The 16,200-nt window shown below is 44.3% G+C and overlaps 1 protein-coding gene across 2 annotated transcripts in view; it reads right to left on the bottom strand.

Moving 5' to 3' along the window:
• Window positions 1-359: 359 nt before the first annotated feature.
• LOC147612898 (kinesin-like protein KIN-7C, mitochondrial) overlaps window positions 360-16,200 on the bottom strand; it is a 67,700-nt gene continuing 51,859 nt past the window's right edge. For both annotated transcript variants that reach the window (XM_086782172.1, XM_086782173.1), the window contains exons 18-26: window positions 9,669-9,809; window positions 9,437-9,562; window positions 9,213-9,263; window positions 9,031-9,078; window positions 3,369-3,662; window positions 1,760-2,494; window positions 1,366-1,455; window positions 1,066-1,219; window positions 360-967 (exon numbers count right to left, since the gene is read on the bottom strand). In XM_086782172.1, coding sequence (XP_086638298.1) covers window positions 882-967; window positions 1,066-1,219; window positions 1,366-1,455; window positions 1,760-2,494; window positions 3,369-3,662; window positions 9,031-9,078; window positions 9,213-9,263; window positions 9,437-9,562; window positions 9,669-9,809 — 1,725 coding nt within the window. In that variant the 3' untranslated portion in view covers window positions 360-881. The remainder of the gene's footprint in view (window positions 968-1,065; window positions 1,220-1,365; window positions 1,456-1,759; window positions 2,495-3,368; window positions 3,663-9,030; window positions 9,079-9,212; window positions 9,264-9,436; window positions 9,563-9,668; window positions 9,810-16,200) is intronic.

Here is a 16,200-nt window from a genome sequence, read left to right as displayed (position 1 = left end):
CAAGAAGAAAATCTACAATCAAACCTATCTTGCATGCAAGATCCATCTTTGGTGGACTCCACCCCTCGGTCCCCCCCTCCTCACCCCCCAGCCCCCCCTCATCACCTTGAGACATTTAAGAGTGGTTTTTAATCCATGAGTGGTTTCTAGGTAGCACCGGTCATCACCTTGAGACATTTAAGAGAGTACATACTCTTAGATACTTTGTTTATTCATTCCCAATTTGTACTTTCGCTGGAGCTCATAGCTAAGAGTACATACTCTTAGATACTTTGTTTATTCATTCCCAATTTGTACTTTCGCTGGAGCCATAGCTCTGTTCAAAGAACGGCCTTGCAAGCTTCCATACGTACACCTTGTTTAGAAAAAATAAAGCCTTTCAAAAAATACATAAGATTACCTATATGGTGGTTTACCATGCTTCACCACTTGCAGGCAAGCTTCCACCAAGTAATGTAACGTATGATTATATGGACTGTTACACAAAGAAGTATGATATACAGTGAAACTGGTGTTCATCTTGCACTTACTGCTTCAAGGAGGTGGAATTCTTGCAAGATGCCAAATTGTCATCTAATGGTTTGGGGCCATGACACAACATATTGATCTCGAGATCCAATATCCACAAATGCATTGATTGTGGCACCTTGCACCTCTTTTATGGACTCTGCAACTGCCAAGGAAAACCCATGCTCACAAAGAAACTCCATTCATATATTTTCGGTATTCTGCATTGGATGACCAAGACCAAGGAACCTCAGCAACATGAAAAAAAAACTGTATACACTGCTCAGGCTGTGACTTCCCAGGCTAATTAGTGATAACACCTCCAACAAGATTCACCCAAAGGGGCTAAACTCAAGCTGATTATAAGGCCATCATCAAGACGTGAATGTAATGATCCTATCTTGTATTATAGTTCTACAAAGCGGGCATTCTGAACATGCTACTGCACAAGATTTGCACACTGCAATCAATCACCCCACAAAGTGAAAAGACGTTAAGTTCAAGGCCATGCATAACATCAATTTTGAGACTGCTGTAAAGAGAAAGGAGACATCTTACAAGAGAAATGGCGGCAGGGAAGTAAAACTGCTGCGGTGGGTTCTTCAAAGCACACTTTGCAAACATGCCCACTTTTATCTTCTTCAATGTGCTCCACTACCGTTGTTATGGATCCATTTTCTTTCTCGTTCTGAAGCTTCTCTTGCATGCTAGCCTGCATGAAAACAATAATGATAAACTATGCTGATATCAGAGATTACAATGCAGCCATTCAGCATGTCCCACAAAAAGGCATCCCCTGCCTCTGTACTACCTAGCCCTATTGAATGATTAAAAATGACACTCGGTGCCACTACAAACCTTGGCATGACACAACCTGGTCAAGGCTTCAACATGAAGGGCACTAAGATCTTCCAAAGCAGCAAGATCTAGCCCATTAAGGTCTTCGCTCTGAAAAAATACAAAGGCCAGTTACATATCAATAGGCTTTGACTTTAATACTTCACAAGTCAATGAAAGGCACTTTGATGATTATCATTTTCTCTCAAACACTAACTGCTGGGTTTCACTTGGGTGGATTCACCCTCCAAATCCTTCCCTGAGATAAATGTTTGAAAGTTACAGTGCACCATACCCTTCTTTACTCCTTTGACTTATAATTCCGTGACTTCTAATGCATAGGTATGAGCCTTTTTGACTTCAAAAACCTTAAACTAGCACACCTAAGGACCGACAAAAGTGCAATGGAAGTTACCTTCAATTGAGAAACTAATGTCTCAAGTTCTGCACTATGGTGTCTCTCTTTCTCTAAAGAATTTTTTAATGCAGTGAAATCCAGGATACCCAGTAATTTTTCGGATCCCATGCCATTTCCTTGTCTGACATCTTCCGTGTTTGTGATTTCTTCGGAAAGCCCTAATAAATCTTGGGAGTCCAAAGTAATCGTGCCATCATGGTTGCCTCTCCCTTTCTTGAGTTTCGCCACAAGGACCCACATGCCAGCAAGATCGTTTTCCAGATCTGCTTCACGTCTCTTTGCCTCCTCCATCTTCTTTCGGATCTCTGCATCTTTCAATTCTCTCTCTGCCAACCCAGCTTCCAGGGCAGCCTCTCTCTCCTTGCTAGCCAACAACTCTCTTCTTAAATCCTCTGCTATGGCTTCTTCTTCTAATCTTCTTGCATTGTTGGCACTTATGCGCTGTCTTCCAATACCATTCAGTGTTACATGTGCTCCATTCAAGGCCGATTTCGGTCCAGCCCGAGCATATGCCAATTCTTGAGCAGTTGCGATCTCAGCAGCCAGCTTTGTGTTTTGATAAGAAAGTTTGGTTACCTCTTCAGCTAAGTTCTTCAACTCTACTGCAGCAGCAGAAGCTAGTTCTTTGGCATAAGATGACTCCTCTGCCAGTTTACAGCTTTGGATGTGAAGTGCATCTTTATCTTCGAGCAACCGGTCCTTCTCCTGTTTAAGCTTCTCTATCTCCACTGCCTGTTATACAACAAGGAAAAATTCAGACGGAAAACTCAAAATAACAACACTCAAGCAAATTTTAACCTAGGCAGACCAAAAATCTAAACCCTGGATTTACCATGAGTTACAAGCACAATACATGAAGCAGATCATACATGGAAAGGTAGGATAGGAGTAAACTTGCAAAGCCAAATACGGTACTCTATGTTCCAACACCACTGGCGACTTACCATGAGTGATACGCTGCTATCCAGAGTCCCCCCCCCCCCCCCCCCCCCTCCAAAAAAAAACAAAAAAAAAACAGAAAAAATTTTAACCCATCCCATATTTCTTGCTTTCTCCTTCTGTAGACCATGGCTATAATTAGAAGCTAGCACTAGATGAGGTGTAGGCTATGCTGAAGAACCTAAGAACACTTTAGAAATAGAAGGCAAAAAAGAATTTTATATAAGGCCAAGCTTCTTAACCCTGTACACATAGAGCTAGGCTTAGTGGCAGAGATTATAACTTCTGGATGAAGAAGCTCCCACATGTAGACCTTGCCAAAGTGCCAATTGTTGGAGTGAAGACGAAGGTAGCAACACAAAATGCACAAATGCAACAAGCAAGGTGAGATAGAGAACAGCACAACAATTAAAGTAGACTGATGAGAATGAGTGAAGTACAAGTGAAGTGACGTAATAAGGTCGGCTTCCAAGCATAATGGGTGCAGAAAACTTGTTTAGGATGTATGCTCTTCATGTTTAGAGTCTCTAATCTAGAATACATCTGGAGTACACATTTGGAAATCCTCTAGCTCACTCAAATTTCTACTAGCATGTTATTTAAGTAGCAGTCTCATTACACACGGTTCATACTACGCCTCATCAACTGTGTGATCAACAAAACACACCTGTTGAAGGATTTGAGACTGCAAGCCTGATGTCTCATCTGCTACTTTCAACCTTCCTTGCAAGCCGATCTCTTGAGAGATACTAACTTCAGCTTCTGCTCCTGCAACATGCCTGAGCTCTCCAGATACATTAGTGTTCATCCAGCCATCTACATCCTCATTGACCTGCTGAGCAGTAGTTGGCTGGCAACCGCTTTCGGAATTTATAGCCATATCACGTTTTTGTGATGAGTTCTCAGCAAGCTGTTGACGAAGAGCTGCAATGGTGCTTTGCAGTTCCGTATTTTCTGTTACCTGCAAATGACAAAGTAAAAATTAAATATAAAAATCCCATTCTTTATATATATGTTTATTTATTTGTTTGTTTTTATTTGTAGTTGTATTTATATTATATATACTATATATTATATATACACAATGTATATTATATATGCATTATTTATATTATATATATAGCATATCTTATATATTATAATATAAATAATGCATTATTTATATTATATATATATATAGCATATCTATATATATTTTTATTTTTATTTATTTATTTATTATCTTTATCTAGTAATATATTATATTATATCTTTATAAATGTATACATACATACATATATATGTATATGTATATGTATATGTATATGTATATGTACATATTTATATACATACATACATACATATATACATATATTATATCTAGTAATATATTATATATTATATTATATCTAGTAATATATTATATTATATCTTTATAATGTATACATACATACATACATACATATATATGTATATGTATATGTATGTATATATGTGTATATACATACATATACATATACATATATATGTATGTATGTATGTATGTATACATTATAAAGATATAATATAATATATTACTAGATAAAGATAATATATATATGTATATACATACATATACATATACATATATATGTATGTATGTATGTATGTATACATTTATAAAGATATAATATAATATATTACTAGATAAAGATAATATGTACTATATATATATGTATATATATGTATATATATGTATATGTATATATGTATGTATATGTATGTATATATGTATGTATATATATGTATATGTATATATATGTATATATGTATGTATATATATGTATATGTATATATATGTATATATGTATATATATGTATATATATATATATATATATATATATATATATATATAAAGATATGCTATATAAATAATCATGTATATGTATATGTATATGTACATACATAAATATATACACAACACACACACAAAGATCCAAGAGAGACAACTCCTTTACATCATTAAAACCCTGATCCACTTCCATCAAAACCTCAAAATGCAAACATCTACGTTACCTCCTGGTATGTTTTTTCTTGGTTTTAAACTCACTAACATACAGATAATGAGATCTTGGAACATTGTTGCCCTCCAAGAACTCCGCCTCACACACCACCTTTCCATCATCAAAAATAACAGAATTGATCCTTTACTGTCAACTAACTTGGCCAGAATTCTGAATTTCTGGAGGATCAGATCATCCATCGCTGTACCATCCATTCCTGTCATCGTCTCTTCGCTTCCTTTGAGATCAAGGGAGCTCATTCTGGCTTCTTGTCCTCTTCCTTTAAGGGTTCCTCTTGCTTTTCCGGGACCTGTGGTTGTTTCCTCACCTCCTTCACAAGTATCTCACACTTGTAAACTAGTATCTCAGACGAATTCACCCGAGCAAGCGAAGGATGCCTACTTCTAGTATTTTCAGGAATCAGAAGGTCCCATACTCTTTCCATCTCCTCTAAAAGGGGATATCAAGATCCCTATAAAAAGGTAGGTCATGGGTCATTCATAGGCATTCAAAGACGGGATGCCACCACACCTGGATCAGCCAAGTACACCTCCAAATCAGCGTTTTCCATTAACAGACAAAGAAGGACCGTAAGCATTTAGTTTATGCGAAGTATATAAGGGTCAGATTTCATTTATGATATGCAATCATTATAACTACTCATCCATTTACTAATATATAGTAGGAGTAGGTTAGGTAAAGAATCTTCTCTTCTCCTTCTCTCTACTTCTGTGTCATCAATCATGCTTCCGCATAGTAGTCATAGCCTAGGGTAGTCCTAGGTACGGTTGTGCTATTGAATCGGGGTGAGGGTTTACGTTTTTAGGGTTTGCAGGCCACAATTAGGGTTTCACTATTTTGCATTAGTTCAACCCTAGCATCAACAGTTTCAACTTGCATAGCAAATTAGGATTTGTATTTACCGTTTGCCCCAGTGTTCCAAGTTTAGCAAGAGGGATGTCTCGTGCACACCTTCAATCCGGTGCTACGTAGACAAGATTTTTCCTTGCAACTGCTTTTTCCTTAGAAGCGAAGTTAAAGGCCATATATGGGCTGTAAACCCAACGCGGCGTGCTATGACAGATTTTTCTTTTTGTTTTTGTTTTTCGAGCCAGGGTCAGAGACGAGCATGCTCGTCTCTGAGACTCGAGCAGAGAAACACTTTTGTCATTAGCTTCGCCGTCTCGATCGTGAGAACGGTTTCGCTACTTCCTTAAGGCTATGAACATATCCCAGAGATAAAAGAATAGAGAGAGGAAGAGAGTAGATTTAGAGAACTTTGCATAGGACACACACACTGAGCGGGGAACAGGCCCCACCCCCTTTCAGAAAGCCAGGATCAATACATCAATAAATACAAAAGCAAACAAATATGCCGATTAGAAACCCATGTCGTAGTCGATGTCGAGGCACAAGATCCTGATGCCGAGCACAGCACGAGAATGGCCCACAAGATCTCTCACCGGGCTAGTACCAATCCAACGTACCCCAAGCTATAACCGAGGTACAAGTGATAAGAGTAGATGGCAAAGCTTCTGATGATCAACTGTAGTTTTGTCCCCCAAACCGAAGTATCTACAGCCCACAGAAGGCTGTACAAGAGAGCATAAACCAGATCAAGACCACGGCAACAAGACAGTCAACGGCAGCAATACGGCAGTATGGCAGCACAGTTCAGTCGGCAACAGCCAAGCGGCGATAGGCGGCGGCAGATCAATCGGCAATAGCCAGACAGCGGCAGGTGGCGGCGGATCAACAGGCGGCGGCGGGTGTATGGCACTGGAACAGTAGGCGGCAGCGGCGGCGGCATACAGTGCTGAACAGCAAGCAATCCAGTCGGCGGCACAGGTCAGTAAGCGACAGCTGAATTCCATACAGTTGTACATACCCATACAGTGTACGGACAGATTGATGGCACAGCCAGTAGTGTAAGGTACAAGACAACAGGCGGCGATGAGAACTTCCACGCTTGGATGATGATGGGGAGAGAGATTCATGCTAGTTTTGTACTTGAGGGAGGTCCTGCTTTTTGCCAAAAATCTATCCATGCTTTTGCTTTACTTTTTTACTTTGCTTTCTTCTTTTTACTTTTTACAATTAAATACTTTTCAAATAAAGCCAATCTTTTACCAAGCACTTTTGTCCTTTGCTTTTCCAACTTTAGGGCCTTGCTTTTTGGCCCTAGAATTGCTTTTAGGCCAGTCGAGGTTGTAGCTCATGCCTAACCAAAATGGTAGCACCAAAAAAAGCATGATTACCAGCATCCAGCATAAAAGATACAAAAACCCACAGAGCAACCTTCCCTCCCAGCAAAAGAATGTTGTTGTGTTCTTGTAAGCAAACTATGTGCGGCTGAGTTCTATGTATATAAGCCCAAATCAGCCTCCATTTTTTTATTTGACAGAGGCCTTGTACATTATATATATACCTAGATGAATCCAGGAACATGCCCGGAGTGTTCTCATTCAATTGCATTGCAACACCTGGTGGTTGCAATAGCACATCGGACACTCTGATTACATATGTCCAAATTTGCCACAAGTGAAGCAAGAGCCAGCAAATCTTTCCCCATTTAAGTTTAAAAAATATATCCTGAGAGGGCATGCCAATCACCTCCGCATCAAAGGCAACATCTCGTGGTGTGGGTTTATCAGTATCCCACAATATGCAAAACCTATTGACATTTCTATTCGAGCATGGGGCGCATACAACTTTGCCCAATGCTTTTGCCAAAAATGGTAGTGCAGCCCAGCAATAAAGCGGGAGGTCAACTACTTCCACCCATACAAGGCACTTGTGCCTTATGAGATTTCGATAATCTTTAGTTGACAACCAAGGGTAAACATGCAATAGTTGCCGACCATAAAACAAAGGTGATTTTTCCAGCAGTGTTTGTTTGTATTGTGGATCTATGAAAAAAGCCACGGTCAGCTTTATGCACACCAGCTACAAAACAGCCCCCAAACAATGCTTTAAGTCATTGTGTGACATCCGCTAGGTCTGGCACTTTCGCGGGGAAAAAAGGACTACAGCCTTCTGAGCCAGATTCAATACAGGATTAAGCATTACATGTCTAGGAACTTTGACACAGACTTGAGACGCAGGAGTCTCCCAAACTTTTTTGATTTCAATAAAACCTTCATGGCTGCAATTCAAGATTGTCACAATGTAAAGGGAAAGCATTTGAATCTCCAATGAGAGAGAGGGAGAGATCAAGGATGAAGTGACAGAGGGAAACCAAATATCACTACACACACATACACACAAGATCTGAGGCTGGGTAGAATCATAAGCGACATGTAAGAAACCTACCAGCAAAGGTGAGGCAAGGGAGGCCAACCCCAGCAACAAAAGTAAACGAAGGTCAGGAGGAGCAGGCAACAAGAAGCAGCTAGGGTTCAACGACAGCAAGCAGGTAGGAAGTAGCGCCAGCGGAGCAAGTCGATTGCAGGAGAAACCGGCAGATAGGGTTGGCGAACATACCAACAGATAGGGATGTCAAGCAGACCAGCACAAAGGGGTTGTGAGCAGACCATCAAGTCAACATTGACGAGCAGATCAGTAGATAGGGTTGACGAGAAGACCCACAGATAGGGTTGGCGAAAGCAGAACAGAAGATCAACAAGCAAGCAGGCTCGACGGCACACTTGTCAAGAATAGCACTACTTGTTACACTTCAACGACATACACCCGCAAGCATGGTCTCAAGCTATATACCAATAACACTAGGTAACTAGTATATATACATGTATCATATACACATACATATATGTATGTATATGTATATGTATTTATTTATTTATTTATTTGAAAATCTACAGTTTTTAGCAAGACACGAAACTTTCAAAAAAAAAACTTCACAACCTCGAAACGTTTCTTATGACTATGAGAGCATGGACTATGTGCTATGACATCCCCACACACATCATCATCCCCCAAAAGTAGGTGCAAAATATGTTCACCTTAGGGGAGAAACCTTCATTGATAAACCACCATACTGAGTTTCTATCAATTCTCAGGAGGTGAAGGGCTGGCAGACCCTTGTAGCCCTTGTTACTCCATTGATGGCATTGGTAGAAATGCTGATCTAATCTTATTAATGGAGCAAATGCTGATCTGCTGGCCCGTTAAAAATGCCAAAAGCAAGAAATGCAGAACAATTGATGAAGAGAGAATGTCAACATGACTGGCCAATCAAATAGAGCATAGCCATTATCACTTCAAAAGAAATTATCCTCCATGCCAAAACTGCTTCTACTGAACAAAAGAAGGAAAAGGACACACACAGATATAATTCATCAGCCTACCTTTGCTTGCAACTGCTCCTGAAGAATCCTGTTATCTGCACTTTTGATCTTCAGAAGAAAGCAAAATCCAACAATTAATATTTCATCAAAGCAGAGATTCAAAAGAAAAAAAAAGAATTGCTCAGCAAAACTTTGGCATGAATCAGATCGTGAAAGCTCGACCTTAAGGGAGTCTCATGTACCTCAAGGTCAAATGACTTCTCATTGAGTTGATTAGTCAGCTTAGATATGGTCTGCATAACCAACATTGAAAGGCCTTGTCATTATAGTTTTCTGTCCAGTAAAAATCTGAACGCAAGAACTCATCAGGCAAAAAACACCCTGTTCATTTGACGTCACTTTCATTTTGTCTTATTTTTTATTTAATATACCCCCTCTGTGCCAGTGAAAGGAAGTGTATTCATACCTGTGATAACTCCAATGCAGCAGCATTATTAGACACAACTTCTCCATTCCCAACTATCCGCCGCTCGAGCACACGCATCTGCCTTTTCTTCTCCAGAATTTCATCCTTCAAGCTCTTCATCTGCACCTGCAGTGCACCCAAACCCAGAAAAGGACCCTCATAAGTAGCAACGCAAGGATTCCTTGATGTTCATGGAAGAAACGGAATAACAATTACAAGAAAGGTGTCCTACTTGTAGCTGACAATCATCAGGATTTGTTGCAGCTTGTTCTGATAATCTTTTTAGAGAGCTAGTGCACAATGCAACCTCCCCAGCAAGCATCTTCACTTGCTCCCTTAATAGATCCATCTGGTCAGCCATGGTTGTCCCTGTCTGCAAAGGATAACTACCACTAAGTTTCCATGAAGGAAAAATGCTGAAGTGTCCAATCTATATATAGACGAGAATGATCAAATGCTTACTTGCCTATACAGAAGATAGCACAAAGCCACCACAAATCAAGATCCAGAAAGTGACTCATGAGACAATGTCCAGAGAAAGATTTGTGTTAAAAGTAATGTGTCCCAATGTTATGTGAAAAATATCCACTTACCCTTGGACATTACACTAGTCCATTTTTGTGGACATTGGCATGCCCTAGACCAGGATGACAAGGATGGATGACAAGGATGAGACAGGACCAACTACAGTAGTTGAGATGATAGCATAGTTGCATTCCGTACCCATACTCATCCGATGTGTACCTTCAGTACTTTCCGTACCACTCCATACATACCGTACCTCGTACAGATAAGGTCTTCGTACCAAATATGAGGTTCAATGTACAACACTTATTTGGCCCGTTTTTTTATTATTTTAGTCAGTGGTCATTTTTTTTTTCCGAGAAAAGATCCTTTCATTAGTTATAAAAAAACGCCCGCTGGGCTACAAAAAAAACTATCCTGCTCATAAGAAGGCAGAGCAGAGATCCAAGCAAGGCAGCTAGGGAGACTCTCCCTAGGTGCAAAAAGGTACAGATATCAGTACAAATAACTGAGAGCTATATCATACAATAGGAGGGGGGGAAAGCCAAACAGGTGGCCTGTAATGCCAGCGGGGGGTACCCACATGTAGTGTATAGAAGGGGCCGCTGCGCCAAGTGGTGTGGAAGGCCTGGCGCCGCAAGATCGCCGCATCCGCCGAGTCACCCCGGATGCGGTCATACTGTCCTCGCAGAGTGTGGATCAGCTCCTGCCAAATCCCCCGAACAGTGTCTGCTAGTGGCTCCAGTCTCCCCTCAAAGGCCCTGAAACACCGGGCTCTCCAGGTGAACCAGATGGTGAGGCTGCTGAGGAGCTCCCATCGTAGATCCCTCTCCTGTGTCCAGTCTCGGCGGACGAGAAATCCAGTGAAGGAACAAGGCGAGGCTGGCCCCTAATGAATCTGATGGCCTGGCTGTCCTGCTCCGTCTCATATCCCAGAGCAGGCCCTGGCGAAGTCGACCAAGCAGCGGCACCCCACGTATACATGCCCTCTAGCGAGAGGGGGGCCAAAATGCGCAACATCCTCAGCCAAATCTGCTGCGCCTGTGGACAGTCCCATAGGCAGTGTCTCTGTGTCTCCAATGGGTGGCCGCATCGGACGCAGGCCGCTGGTGCCAACTGCAGAGCCCCTGTGGGCAACCAGCCACTGGAAAGTCGAGATCCTGCGTGCCTGTCGACTAGCCCAGAGCCTGGCCCAAAAATCCTCCAGGAACTCCTGTGAGAGTCCTTGTAGCCGCCAATGCTCCGATGCGGCTAGAGAGAGCATCCTCCTCGCAGTCAAAATATGCCTCCCCAACCGAACACTGTACTGGAAAAAGGTAATCTTTGTGGCCTTGGGGGACGCATAAGGATCATAACACTCGTACTCGCCAGGGTCCCACTGGAGCCGGGCCAAGGGGCGCGCAGCATATGCCCAAATGCGCCAATCAGAGTCCACATCTACAGGGTCTGGATCAATATGCCACTTCCGGGAAGCGGTGGCCACTATCCGTATCCTGTGAAAGATGCACTCTGCAACCAAAGGCCACTCCGCATCCACTCTCTGAAGTCTGCCCTCATCCTGGATCTCATAGTAGAGGCATCTACCATCCTCAATGCAAGCTCTGAGAGCAATCACGATCTCCAACTGTGTAAAGGCTCCCATCCACCGTGGGGCCGCTGGCTCGAAAGGCGTGAACCACTCCTCAGTGAATACCTCCTGAATGTCATCCCTCATAATCAGCCCCCCTCTGAAGTGACTCAGCCTCTCCACCTGGACCTCCTCTGGGAGACTGCAGAAGGCTTGCTAGTCTCCAAAACTGCGTGCTGGGCCTGCCGCCAATGGTCCCCACGCTAGACGAGACCGAGAACCCAACATATGACCCTGCTCAGTGCGTACCGCGGGGCTCCAGATGAGCGGCTGTCTGGCCCGCTCCTCATCACAACTAGGAGGTCTCTGAGAAGGCCCCGGTCTCAGCAGCTCCCAAGCTCGCAGGATGCTCAAGGCAAATCTGTCCTCCTATCCTCTACTGAGGCCTGTCCTCCTCATCTCTATGAAGATCCATCGTATCTCTGGTGCCCAAGTGCCCCCTGCTGGAGGAGCCCTAGCCTGCAGTCGCTGAAAAAGCTCCTTCCAAGGCTCAGCGCTTGGAAGCAACCCCCGAACAATAAGCTTCCCCAATAAGGCTCTACTCTAATCAACTAGATCTATAATGCCCAAGCCCCCCTGGGCCAGCGGAAGAGTAATAACTGCCCAAGCAACCTTAGCCCGGGCTGGCTGACCGTCCCGCCCGGACCAAAGAAAGTTCCTGATCAGCCTCTGTACCTGGCTGATGCAAGAGCTCGAGAAGATCCAGCAAGACGTGATGTACCACATGGTCACTAAAAGCACCTGATTTGTCACCACCACCCTCCCAGCCAAGGATAGCTGAGCTGTACTCCAATACAAAAGCTTCTTCCGAATGCTCAAAAGAAGCGGGGCGATCTGCTGCTAAGGTGACAAATCAAGTCCAATCTGGCATCCCAAATACCGCACTGCTGTGCTAGGAGGAATCCATCTAAAACCCGGGTCTGGGCTCCATGCCGGAGCGGGAGCGCTACTGATCCAAAAGGCCACTGTCTTGCGCCAATTGATCTCAATGCTCCCGAAGCTGCACCAAAAACCTGTAGCGACTGCTCTACCCTCTGAAGATTGGCCTCCTGGCCATGCAAGAATAATCCCGTGTCATCAGCAAACTCAGAATCGAGCAGGTCCTCACCCCGGACTGGGAGCTAGAGTCCTCTCAAACCAACCTCCTCTGCTGACAGATACATGCTCATAGCCTCAGCAAAGAAGAGAAAAAGAAACGGGGCGAGAGGACACCCCTGACGGACTGATCTGGTCAACTCAAAACTCGGCCCCCGTCCTCCTGCCATTAGCACCTAGCTACGAGCTGTGGAATATAGAGCCGCCACTCCTCGAATCCAGACTGGCTCAAAACCTAGGCGAAGCATAGTGCCCTCTAGGAAACCCCAATCGACTCTATCGTATGCCTTCTCAAAATCGAGAAGCATCACGACCAGGTCCTCGCCGAGAAATCTAGCTCGGGCCATCGCCTCCCAGAAGGTGAAAATGTTGTCAAGGATACTGCGCTCCTTGACGAATCCTGCCTGGGTAGCATGAATCAGCTCCCCAAGGAAGGGCTGGATCCTCAAACTCAAGGCCTTGGCCAGCAGGACCTTGTAGACAGTATTGAGGATCGTAATAGGTCTCCACTGCCGAATATCATCAGACACTCCCTCCCCCTTGGGGATAAGAAAGATCAAGCCCTCCGAAAAGCTCTGTGGCATCACCCCAGTGTCCAAAACATACTGAAAGCCCCTGCAGAGGCCTGGCCCCAAAATGTCCCAATAGCGCATAAAAAAGGCAGGCGTCAATCCGTCCTCCCCAGGGCAACTATGGCACGGAAGGACCCTCAAAGCCTCAACAAGCTCATCCTCTGAAAGAGGCTCACCCAGAACTGTGCGCATACGATCTGTGACCCTCCTCTGCACATGGACCCACACAGTCTGTCTGCAAGCATCACGTGCCTCCGTGGTTGGCTCCACTGAAAGCAGGTCTCTATAGAACTCAGTGGCAATGGCTCTAATCTCCCCAAGCTCAGTGGTGGCTAACGAGCCGTCCTGTCTCCTGAGAGCTGGCGTACACCTACTCGAGCATGGTGGTCCGGTAATCTCAAAGAACTCCCCAGTCACTCTATCACCAAGCTGCGTCCACTGTGAGGCCTAGCGATGATAGTAGAACTCATGTCTCTGCTCCTCTGCCTCTCTAACCTCCTAGCGTGCCTGGCTCAGCTGGGACGCCACCCACTCACATGTAGGCTGCTGCTCCTGAAGGCACTGGAGCGAAGCAAGGCTACGTCTCAAGCGACGCTCCCGCTCTCGTGTCTCTCCCAGCCGTGTCAAGGCTACAGCATGCAAAAAAGAGCTGAGCTCGATGAGTCCTTGGGCACACTGGCCTGCTGCATCCAGGTCAAAGCTCTGTCTATCATGTCATATCCTCTCAATGTCCTCAGAAAGACTGGAATCTGTAAGTATCCTCTCTGGGATCCTCAACTGCAAGCTGGTCTCCCGTGTCCTCTCCTCAAGTGTCAAAATAACTGGCACATGGTCTGAAAAAGAAGTGCAAGCGAGAATGCCAACGGAGCCCCCACGCTCCCCGAACCCGCATAGAAGCGATTGTTGGAAATAAGTGCTCACTAGGAGTACTTTTTGGTCATCTTTGTATATGCCACGTGGCACTCAGGGATTTATCCCATATGCACTCATGCTCAACTCTTGTACTTTCCCTATATATTCAAGGGGTCACATCATGGAAATATATCTCTCTGTGTTTTGCTTCATTTCTCTTGCAGTCTTCTTCCATGTTCTAGTTTAGTATGATACCATGCTAGATTTCTAACATGGTATCAGAGCATGTAGATTCCCTCTCCTCTCCTCTCAGTCTGCTGCAGCCCTAGCTTCGTCATCTCTGTCTTCTCCGTTCAGTTCCTTCAGCCTCTGGCCGCACCTCTACATCTGCCCCGTCTCTTCACTCCTGCTGCGGAGGATCATCATGGTGCTGCCGCTCCTGCTCAGTTTGGTCTGGACCTGTGCGCCACCTCTTCAACAGGCTACACCCGCTTCTGCACTCTGCCCGCCTACCTCTTCAGATGCTGCACACTTCTGTTCCGCCATTGCTGCTGCGCGCACCTCTCCAGCTTGCTGAAAACCTGCACGCTATCTTCTACAGCTGCTGCTCCTGGCCTGCTGCAAGGCGTTGCCCGCTCCATCTTTGGCCTGAGCAGCCTTCTCCTGAGTGGCGTGGGCGGCCCCCACGGCCTTGTCCTTCGCTGCTCCCGCCATTCCCTGCGCGTTGTGGTGGGCTTCGCCGGCCTTCTCCTGGCCATACTGCTTGGTCTCCTCCGCCTTGTGGGCGTTGGCGTCCTTGCCATGCTGAGCCTGATCAGCCATAATTTGCGTGAACTGCTGTTAACAAAAGGGCAACCGCGTAACAACGAGTGCTTCAGTCTCGCAAGATGTGTGGCCCCCGCCCTCTTCTACGCCATTACCTGCTCTCTCTGCCCACGAGCTCTGCCCCAAAAATTTTGCACCTCTGCTCTCTCCGGGTATCGTGGTTTTGTACTTAATCTCTTTCTACTTGCAGAATTCTCTGTTTGCAGCAGTCTCTCTCTCGGGTTACCCCTGAAAGGGTGGAAGACCTGAGGTAAAACCAAAATGGATTATCTTTCTATGCTGCAATATTTTCAGTTCTAGTTTATTCTTCAAAATTAATTTTCAGAACTACTCTCTATCTTGTACGGGATTAGACACTGCCAAGTATGGTAAGACCTTCCCATCTCTCACATATCTGTCTATGCTTTCATGCTATCTACCACCAATGATCACCAATGATGTAGATCATGTTGGAGAAGACTATTTGGACTTATCTTTGTACCTACCCAAGAGGCATCCCTGCATTACTCACTCTAGCAGGAGGATTGCCCTTGAGGAGGGATTATTACCAAGGTCCATCTCTATGTCTATCTACAATCAGTCAGTCTATATGTCTATGTGTCTATTAGTGTGATCTTACAATCATGTCTCTGACACTCTGTCTATCAGTCTATATGCCTCTCTTTTGTGGATTAGCTACCCACATTCTCTTGGCATTTCTGTCTATGTCCCCATTTATCTTCTATTTACCAAGGTCCATCTCTCTGTCTATCTACAATCAGTCAGTCTATATGTCTATGTGTCTATCAGTGTGATCTTACAATCATGTCTCTGACACTCTGTCTATCAGTCTGTATGCCTCTCTTTTGTGGATTAGCTACCCACATTCTCTTGGCATTTCTGTCTATGTCCCCATTTATCTTGTCAGACTCTCTTATGTCTATCTGACAGTCTCTCTCTTTGTGGGACCACTCTACTGGCTGATTGTCTCTCTCTCTGTCTGTCTATGATCCACTTTTGTCCCTACCCTTGTGGACCCATATGAGGATATCACTTGAGGAGGGGTGTCTCAGTATCTTTTGTCTCTCATGTCTTGTCTCTCAGTCGATCAGTCTTTATGTCTGTCTTCTAGTCTTGTCCATCTTGTCTTCTAGATTGTCTCTCAATCCTTGTCTAGTCTCTCTGTCTTGGTTTTATCTTTTGTCATGTCATAGTCTTGTCTTTTTGTCTTCCTCCTAGTGTCCACTTAAGGAGGGTGTTGGAAATAAGTGCTCACTAGGAGTACTTTT

The sequence above is a fragment of the Cibotium barometz genome, chromosome 44 (assembly GCF_041138505.1).
Source record: "Cibotium barometz isolate CiBa-2024 chromosome 44, ASM4113850v1, whole genome shotgun sequence".
NCBI lineage: Eukaryota > Viridiplantae > Streptophyta > Polypodiopsida > Cyatheales > Cibotiaceae > Cibotium > Cibotium barometz.
Note: the sequence above shows the minus strand (reverse complement) of the source record. Positions and strands in the feature narration are given on the sequence as shown.